This window comes from Oratosquilla oratoria, chromosome 3 (assembly GCF_046742065.1).
Source record: "Oratosquilla oratoria isolate Oo_2021 chromosome 3, ASM4674206v1, whole genome shotgun sequence".
Lineage (NCBI taxonomy): Eukaryota > Metazoa > Arthropoda > Malacostraca > Stomatopoda > Squillidae > Oratosquilla > Oratosquilla oratoria.
Window position 1 is genome coordinate 56,029,509 of NC_134779.1, and position 10,156 is coordinate 56,039,664.

General features: G+C 47.1%; 1 protein-coding gene across 1 annotated transcript in view; it reads right to left on the reverse strand.

The window, feature by feature from the left end:
• The window catches only part of LOC143022862 (uncharacterized), an 8,180-nt gene extending 83 nt beyond the window's left edge, over positions 1-8,097 (reverse strand). Inside the window, exons 1-4 of the mRNA XM_076181246.1 lie at positions 7,836-8,097; positions 3,937-4,093; positions 3,516-3,641; positions 1-3,350 (exon numbers count right to left, since the gene is read on the reverse strand). The exon at positions 1-3,350 is cut by the window's left edge and continues 83 nt beyond it. Of these exons, the coding sequence (XP_076037361.1) occupies positions 1,080-3,350; positions 3,516-3,641; positions 3,937-4,093; positions 7,836-7,933 (2,652 nt within the window). The 5' untranslated portion in view covers positions 7,934-8,097 and the 3' untranslated portion in view covers positions 1-1,079. The remainder of the gene's footprint in view (positions 3,351-3,515; positions 3,642-3,936; positions 4,094-7,835) is intronic.
• Between the last annotated feature and the right edge of the window lie 2,059 nt (positions 8,098-10,156).

The following is a 10,156-nucleotide window of genomic DNA, read 5'->3' on the forward strand; positions in this document are numbered from 1 at the left end:
GATGAAATTGTTTATTTACAAATGTGATCGATATGAACACATCACAAGTATGAACTTTGAATATGTGTAGAAAAACTAAACTTAAGTCAAGCAACTAGAAAAGAGATAACTTATTCTGTTCAGTGAGGAAACGGAAAATAAATCTATTGTATTTGACGAATACATAAATGTCAGCTACAGTCAGGCATACTAAAACGTATTCCTACGGTTTTTGGTAAGAATTCATATTCTCTATGCGTAAAAAGCTTGTCCTAACCCAATCGGACTAACAGAATTCTTCCCTTGCAATGGTTACAACGACAAAGCACAAAATGCCGACAGGAGACCTATAGGTCCGTGACGACAAGTTTGCCTTCTCGAAATCACAGATTCTAAATGCAAGCAGTGACCAGCACTTTATACTGCATGAGCCTCCCGGATTGTCATAAAATTTCTAGATGTCTGATCCTCTAGGACTGACACTACCTAGGGTCCTAACACACTATCTAATTCTAATACTCTTGAGCTCACTAGCATGTAGGATGCTTAAACTATTCTATTCCTTAAGGTAGACAGTATCTTAAGAGTGTTTTGATTTGATAGATGTGATCCCTTTGGACTTACGCCGCCTAGGATCACCCTTGTACATGATGCAACTCTGATCCTCTTGAGGCCAGAGTGTCTAGGATCCTTCCACATTATGTGAACCTGAATTTCTTGGAGTAAGCAGAGGTAAGAGCCTTGCGCACAATTTAAGCCCCATCCTTTTAGCCCCTTTGACTACGGGAGGATTCCTTTCAGCTTGGTGGGAACCAGAACGAAGAGTACAGGTCGCTGTCCTCCGATGAACTCGAAGTATCTAGGATTCTCTCGTAGTGTGTACGTACGAGCTTGAGCTCAGAGTATCTAATGATCTAGTATCTCCGCACACCATTCGCATAAGCAGAAAGCAGCGCGACCAGCAGAGTGCAAAGTGAGGTTCCTCAGTCCTGGTCCTTTCGGAGTCCGTCTCCTGTGCCCACAACGAGGAGAGACTCTTCCGAGGGCGGTGGCGTCCCAACGACGAGCTAACAACTGACCCACAGGGCTAACGGGACGCTCTAAAACGTGGTGCGTGTGTGGTGCATAGGTGGTGAGGCACTTCCACTTCGTGTTGGGGAATTACTCCCACATCTCGCCTTTCTGGCGATCATGTTCTTGTAGTCTGAGTCGCTCAGGGTCATTCCTGAGATCAGGGGAGACTTCTGAAGGGTATCAAAGAAGGCTCTCTTGTTCTGGGGAGATGAAGGCGAAGGAGGCGATCCTGATCCACTGCAGATCGAAGGAGGAGATCCGGGCAAGTAGGGAGGGGTTCTGGACCCGTTGGAGAGAGGTGGTGTTCTTGAACCACAAGAATGGGGAGGACTTCGTGATCTAGTGGAGATTCCGGAGATGGACGTCTTTGATCCGAAGCCGTTGTGGACAGGAGACCTCGAGCCTAATCTCCGCTCCACCCACTTGAGCATGGCAAGGACGGCGTCAGTAGAGGGCAGGCGATAGGTCGCGTGTGTCCGGAGGGTCTGAGACGAAGTGACCCTGAAGGTGGTGGCAATACCCTGAAGGGCAAGCATGGCGTCCTCGTCGGTCTTGTCGTCGCCAGCGAAGATGGTGGAGACGCGATCAGACCAGTCGAGGCCGTAGAGAGTGCGGAGAATGTAAATGGCGGCACGGCCCTTGTCCCAAGTGACAGGTGGTCGGCCTTCGAAGGCCATATGGGACTTGTGGATGCTGATGCCCACCTCCTTGAAGATACGCGCTGCGCAGGATGTGATCTCGTTCCGTTTTTCCGCTGGTACCTCGCGGTAGTGGAAGGTTATCGTGATGCCCTTGTCTTCGACCCAGGCCCCGTCGTGGGCGGCTTCTTGCGTCAATCTCTCCCTCAGGATTGCGAGCTGAAGCTCGTAGTCGTGGGGTACTGGGTGCACGAACTTCGTCCCATCGGGATGGAGGATCTCGAAGCCGTGGTTACCCGCGTACGTGATCCCTTCGATCCCCACCATCGCCTTAACGTTCTCGAGGGAACGGGCGGATATGATGGCGACGTTCACGTCTGACATGTTGGAGAGGCGTTCGAGGACTCGGCGCGTCTCCTCAGGCATGTGCGCCAAGTCTGGGTGAGGTGCAATAGGTGCCAGGGTGCCGTCGTAGTCAAGGAGGAGAGCCACCCTTGAGTATTCGGTCACACTTGAAGCCAGGAACTGATTAAAGTCGTCCTCGGTGAGAGGGAGAAGGCGTCCAATGGTGCTGGTGTCTTCTTCGTCGAGACAGTCAACGGACTTCAGGAACGATCTGAGCCAGAAGTCAACGTCATGGACGCGCTCTCGGTTTCTCAGTTGTGTCATTCTCAGTTCGCGCTCATCTTTCGGCATGGTGAGGGCACGGTGCATGACTTTGGCGAACTCGTTGGTCTCGTAAGGATTGACAAGGAGAGCCTCGTGCATCGTGGACCCAGCACCTGCGAAAGGAGAGAGTAAAAGAACTCCTGGCTCGCCCGTTTGGCAGGCCACGAACTCCTTGGCAACGAGGTTCATTCCATCGCGCAGGGGCGTCACCACCGCTACCGATGCATCCCTGTAGAAGGCCGCCAGTTGGTCCTGGGACACGCAACCGTAGATGTAGCGAATAGGAGACCAGTTGGGGGTCGAGAACCGTCCGTTGATGCGACCGATCAGTTGGTCGAGCTCTTCCTTGAGCTCCTGATATTCCTTGACATCAGTTCGGGAAGGAACCGCCACTTGAAGAAAGGTTACCTTCTCGAGGTGCTCTGGGTGATTTTCAAGGAGCGTCTCAAACGCTCTGATGCGGTGAACGAGTCCTTTGGTATAGTCCAGGCGATCGACTCCGAGAATGAGTTGCTCTTTGTCTTTGTTCTTGACCACTTGAGGGGCTTCGAGGGCCAGATTCATGAACCGTTGGTAAGGTATACTAATGGGTAATGGGTGTACAGACACACATCGGAAATTGTTTTCGACCAGCATCTGCTCACGATCTACGCGGTAGCCCAGACGGCGCTGACAGCAGTCAATAAAGTTGAGGCAGTAATCCTCCACATGGAAACCCACTGAGTCGCAGCCTAGGATGCCCTGGAGGAGCTCATCGCACCAAGGGAAGAGACGGACTATGTCCCAAGAAGGGAAGGGTATGTGGAGGAAGAAAGCCATCTTGATGGGGATGCCTTCTTCGTCGCATAGGGCGCGCACGTAGTTGGCGGCCAACATGAGGTGGTAGTCGTGGATCCAGATGAGAGGGACAGATTCGGGGTGAGCTCTGTGAAGCCTTTTGACTGCCTCTGCTGTCGAACGGGCAAAGACCTCGTTCATTGTCCTGTAAGCCTGGTTGGAAGAAATGGTACCGTCAGTTTGTGCAGAACATCCCTCTACGGGTATTTCTATAATGACACATTTTCAATAGGCACAAAGACCAAACAGGGCTACACAGGACCAAACACATTTTTTTTTCTCTTTTTAACCAAGTGAAATTCAAGATGCAACACTCACCTCCCACTTGTCCGCCTGGAAGAGGGCTCTGTCCGGCATGGAGTGGAAGAGCGGCCAGAAAGTGGCGTTACAGCAGCCGTTGTAGTAGTCATCGAAAAGGGCCTTCGAGACGGTCACCGGGATCACCTGCATACAAACAAACTAGATTGACAAGCTGCTTAAGGGCATCCCCACAGATAACCAACAAACTAGCTTACTGCCAATATCTGTTCACATCACGATGTCACTATACACCTTTCCAGATTCGAACTGTTGGAGAATTTCTGATGACCATTCCTTTGTATGGTGATTTCTTATCTTCTCATTATGCTAAAACCTGCTCCTCAGTCACATAATTTTTTATCTGAGCTTGATGCCTGACTCCAATAAGCCTTCAGTTACTTCTGGAAAGGTGTATAGTCTGTCACTGCTCTCAGCTCACCTGCTCGCTCTTAAGTCCAGCGGTGGGACTCTTGTCTTTGGGATCGGCTTCGGGGATGATCTCCGGATTGTCCTCCTTATGAAGTCCGGACCAACCGACCCAGAGGCCTCCGGTCTCGATGACGACGGGAGCCACGGCAGTGACCAGACCTCCGGCGCTGCAAGAAGAAGAAAAGAAACAAATGAATGGAATGGACTTAGTAAACAAGTAGCGAGCGCTAAAACAAATGACTGTTTCAATAGAAGATGAAATAACTGTATGGATAAGGATGAAAGATAGTAAGGGACATGGAACTGCCTAGGGTAGGACTTATGGTTTCTTGTAGCCTCTTCCATTCTTATGCCCTTATATATTTATGAATTCGGGGGAATCATGACAAATGGTGGGTCAGTGGACCGCAAGAAGAGATAACGAAGGACCATGGGGGAGAAAGGAGGGAACACAATATGACAACGTTTGCTACAAAGCCAAACGTCTTACCAGGAATAATAAAGGTGGAAGGGGGTTCGTTCTCACGTAGCGTTTCCTCTGACATTTTTTTTTTTTGTCGGCAGTTGTCACTTTCATAAAAGGAAGAGGGGAATAAAGAAAACGGAGTCACGGGAAGTGTCGGGAGGAAATTTCTTGAAGAAAAGATTCGGTGTGCTCAGATGTTGTCAACGGGCCGGTAAGTGGTATTCATTGCTCTCCCTTAGCACAGACGCTATCAACCGAAGTGGGTTGGGGTGGGAGTTACATTTCTGGAGGGAAGGGTAATACTTTTGGGGGTACTTGGTAGTTTAGGGGTTTAGATCACAAGGTTTCCCCAAAGTGTAGGACACTCCCCCCACCCTACACCCATCTACTTGCCCACCAATCCCGAGAAAGGCGTATACGGCAAAGAGTCAGACCACTTCTGATGAATTCTGATGGATCTATATGAATTCAAGACAATTTTGCGATAAAGATCGTCTTTCTTTGATTACTTTGACCTTTGGTTTTATTGCATTGAGTATGAGTGATGGGTCTGTAGTCTCACAAATAGCCACATGCAATGGAAAAAAAGGCGAAAATAACAATCTTGTTAATGTCGAGCTCCAGCATGATATACATAATTCTTCCAAAATGATGCTCTTCAGGTTAAATTCGAGGAAGTGGAGGAGAAATGTGCGGATGGCACCTGGTGCCAGGGGTGCCAAGTCCTGATCACTCAAGGGAGAATACCAGGGTACAAAACCGGAGCACAAACAAAAAAGTGTACCGACGCGCAGGTCGGGGGCGGAGCTTAAGCGTGACGTCAAGTCGCCTCGTCCTGCTACGGGATCATAGCAGGTTTGAAAGCCCTGTGACGTCATGTCAGGTACGACGACATTCTCAGAAAATGCGCAGAGACTTCGCGATGGCCAGGGCAGCCTCTGGGGATCTTCGATCGGGGAGCGGGTGGGGGGATCTGTGTGCAAGAAGCCCCCCCCCCGGCACCCAGGACCCCCCTCCCCCCGCCCCAGATACCGGTTGTTACGAAGAGGAGGTTAGACTGAGTACTTCCACCTCTACAGCCATCCCCACTCCCTCCATTTTGTAACTTACTCAGGTGTGCTCAGTCATTACGACCTCTGCCAGTACCAGGTTACGCTCTGTATATCCACCTCTGCTCCACCTCCACTTCCACCGCGTCCACTCTCTCTCTCCCTCCGCTGTTGGTCGAGTCTTCGAGACACAAAGACGCTATTTGTATCACTCATTCATGTTTGTAAGTTCGTTGGTGTACACATGATTATATGCTATATCCCTCTCTCTCTCTCTCTCTCTCTCTCTCTCTCTCTCTCTCTCACACACACACACACACACACACACACACACACACACACACACACACACACACACACACACACACACACACTCAGCTCCGAACCAAAGAGGTATCTTGACCGACTCGAAAAATTCTCAAATTAAATCACGACCCAACAAGTGATTATGTGATTATCATTAATATACTCGCAACTACAAGAAACAATCCTTTATATGTATATATACATGTATATATCTATCTATATATATATATATATATATATATATATATGTATGTATAAGGTTTTGCTCAATTCTTATACAGTTCGCTTAAAACTAACCTTTATCAGATAAAACAAAGTGTTGGACTTCATGAAGGTCCTGGCAAATGATCAATTATCGTTAATCATTGATAAATTATCATAAATTAGGTACTATTGATCCACAAAGATCTGGAGAGTACTGTGCACATCTGGCTGTCGTCAGGTAATTTTTTCTTACTAATTCGAGTGAAGCGTCATAAAAATCAGAAAGGGGCAACTAGTAAACACACACTCAGGCAGCGCGTGATGCCTGTTCAATAGTGCCACTCGCGCGAGCTGTAATTAGCGTGTCATTTGCGTGATGTTTTACCAATTGTGCCATTCGCGACGCGATCCAATCGCAGTGCCATTCGTGTGATGCCTTAGCGATAGTGCCATTCGCGAGGAATCAATAAGTGACATTTGCGAGATGACACACCGATAGTGCTATTCGTGAGATGGTTTAGCGATAGCACCTGTCGCCGCGAGATGCAACAGTGTTACTCAGCTTTCGAGATCTCTGGAAAAAAATTACCTGCTGTTCGCCAGAATATCATGCGTGATGGTCTACACGAACTCGTTCCCGGCTGCCGCCAGGCGATTTTATTCAACTGGAGACCAGAACTGAGCGAAATCTTAAGTCGGTCGATTTAAATCCGTGGCATTGGTCCCGACCCCCTGCAATGGCACTCTTCCTACTTTTTCCGGCCCCCCGTAGGCGATGGAATCCATCTGTTTGGCACCCTCACTCGGAGACAAAGGGGGGGGAGGGTGCCTGAACTTCATAGTGCAAACGGGATGAAGTCCTCAACTGGGAAGTAAATGTCAGACGCCCCAGGCTCTGAATTATCCATAGCTCGCTGAAGGGGATGCAAAGGGCAGACTGCAGTGACTACCACTGCAGTCTGAGGGCTACGATCCCCCCTCTTACCTCCTCTCCCCCCTCACTTTGAGGTCCACACGGCTCGCGAAGTAAAACACAAGTCTAACTTGAGGTCGTGGATGCCCCGCGAATCCGTTCAGTGATAAAGTGGTCACCACGTAAACAGAATTTCATAAATCTGGGGTCCGTTCAGTGATAAAGTGGTCACCACGTAAACAGAATTTCATAAATCTGGGGTCCGTTCAGTGATAAAGTGGTCACCACGTAAACAGAATTTCATAAATCTGGGGTCCGTTCAGTGATAAAGTGGTCACCACGTAAACAGAATTTCATAAATCTGGGGTCCGTTCAGTGATAAAGCGGTCACCACGTAAATAGAATTTCATAAATCTGGGGTCCGTTCAGTGATAAAGTGGTCACCACGTAAACATAATTTCATAAATCTGGGGTCCGTTCAGTGATAAAGCGGTCACCACGTAAATAGAATTTCATAAATCTGGGGTCCGTTCAGTGATAAAGTGGTCACCACGTAAACAGAATTTCATAAATCTGGGGTCCGTTCAGTGATAAAGTGGTCACCACGTAAACAGAATTTCATAAATCTGGGGTCAAACACCTTGAGAAGCGATGCTATGGCAGATGCATGTGCTCAAGCTCATAATGCATGCGCGCTTGTCTACCTTCTTTCTGTTTTCAGCACAGCGCTGTACTCGATCACTTGTTTTGACTCGAAAGCACTCATCTATTTCATTCTGCTCTGAGGCTGAAGGGTCTCTCAAAGGGTTGAGATCCCAAAATTTGAATAAAATTATCTTGAGTTGTCTGGAGTAATGTCGAATAAAGTATGATGCCGCAAAGAAGAGGTTACAGGTCTGAAGTGCGATTCTGCTAAGTGCGGTAGGGTTTCATTCAAGTGAACGTGAAAAATATAAGTTTGGATGACTTACCATTGTTTCCTTTCGAGTTGTCCGGTGGTTGGGTTTCTGGCCAGTGTGAATGGAAGGCGGTTGGCCACCACCACCATAGGGGAGCTAGAATACACCATCTTGATGGGTGAAGTTGGTAAAACCAGCGGTTTCCTCGCTAACACTCTTAAACGGCACGTTCAAATCTTCCCCTCTATCACTGCTTTCGCTATTGAGAAAGAACTTGCTAAATCCTACTGCTTGGACTCTTCTTTCCTTCTCGGTTGTTTCAGAAAATCTTCTCTCCCCAGTTTCTTTTTATATGGCATTTTCCTTTTAGTGGCGCAGCTTTTATATGCGCGGGGGAAGTTGCCATCTCGCTACCACGCGCCCGCGCACCGCCATGACGTTTGTGACGTCATGTCGGAGGCCGGTTTTACTGCTGCTGCTGCTGTTGTTGTTGCAGCAAGATTATCCCAACATCCTTCTCTATAGGGTGATTTGTGTAGAGATTTTTAGGATTGGGACATTTAAGAGAAAAGAGGAGAGAGAGAGAGAGAAAGAGAGGGATTAAATAGAAAATCTAGGGATGCGTTTACCCAAGACCATTTCGAAAGAAGAAAATAGTCAACTTGACCCAGCCGCATGTCCCCGTCTTTGGATGTCAAGATAAAAACATTCAACTCGTTTCATTAGTCGTCAGATCGCGTCAGGGAAGAGAGTAGTGCAGACAGGCCGTCTGCCCTGCCAAGCTAATAAGAGAAACAAACAAAAGCTGGCTTGGAAGCAACTTCCGCAATTTGCAGCCAGAATTGGAGACTTGTTGCCGAGTAAGTAGTTACCACAGCGGAACAAAGTATGTCTTGTAGTAGCAGCTATGTTACGAGGGAGGGCTTCTCTCGAGCCTTATCGACCAGTCGGATTCTCATTCTACCCAATCATAAGAACAGAAGAACATAAGAATAGAGACTGCAAGAGACCATAAGGCGTACACTAGACACTTCTATGCCCCTGACCGCCTGTCATCCCTTTCCATAAAGTTATCTAATCTTCTTTTAAAACGACCAATTACTCCAGCGCTCACAACACGTTTACTAAGTCTTTTCCATTCGTTAGCTTCTCAACTGAGTTCAATTAACTGGAACTATCCAAATCTAGAATCTAGGGAAGCCATCACCTTCTCCTTGCTCCCTTTCTTTTTCCTAAGGCATCAAGACTAAGATTTTTTCCTTTCTGGTTGTTGGCAGACGATTCTGCTCGAAGTGTGAATCCTTTAGCGAGCAAGTTTCACTGTGGGAAATCCGCAGCCCCACACTAACCGACAACTATTATTAGCACCATTCCAAAGATCTCCCTGGCGTGGGTCCGTTTCTATGTCACCCGCTTATAGTAGCAGTAGTAGTAGTAGTAGTAGTAGTAGTAGTAGTAGTAGCAGTATTAATAGCAGTGGTAGTAGTAGTAACAGCAGTAGTAGCAGTAGTAGAGGTATCATCATCATCATCATCATCATCATCATCATTATTATCATTATTATCATGAGTAGTAGTATGAGTGGTAGTAGTTGTATGAGGAGGAGGAGGAGGAGGAGAAAGAGAAGGAGGAGGAGGAGGAGGAGGAGGAGGAGGAGGAAGAGTAGGAGGAGAATGGTTGCCTGTTGTCAGCACTCCTTATATGACGAATTATATGTGTTGAGGGTAGGAGAGCGTGGGGAGGACAGAACGAGCTTGAGTCCCGACCGGGGACCGAGTGGCAGCCCCTCGGGGCTGCACTTTCTTAACGGGAGGCTGTTTGGGTTCTATTCTGTCTGAAAGTAGTAAGCATGATACGCCGGGAGGCGCTGAGTTGCTATTATGTTCTTAAGGACTGTTCTTGGGGCAGGTGGGTAACACTACTCGAAGGATTCAGAGATGAATGCAGGACTCGAACCCGCGACTAGGAGGTAGATGCGAGACCAGCGCGCTAGTAATTGCACCACCAGCAATATCATGCCTAATTGATTGATTAGTTCCTTGATTGAATGATTGATTTATTTACTCATCTCTTTACATGTCTATTTATTTGTTTATCACTTGTACATCTACTCGTTTATCTATCTATAATTCATTTATCAATTTAATTATCTATTTACTGATTAATTTATTTATTCATGCTCTTATCTATTCATTTATTTATCTATTTACTTTTATTCATTAATTTACTCATCCATCTACCTACTTATCTATTTATCTATTCATCTACACATTCATCTAGTTATATATTTATTTATCTACTTATTTATATATTCATCTACTTGTCTACCTATCTATGTACTTACTTATACGTGTGTCCTTATGATCACCTTGGCTTTGGGATCCAGTAGCATT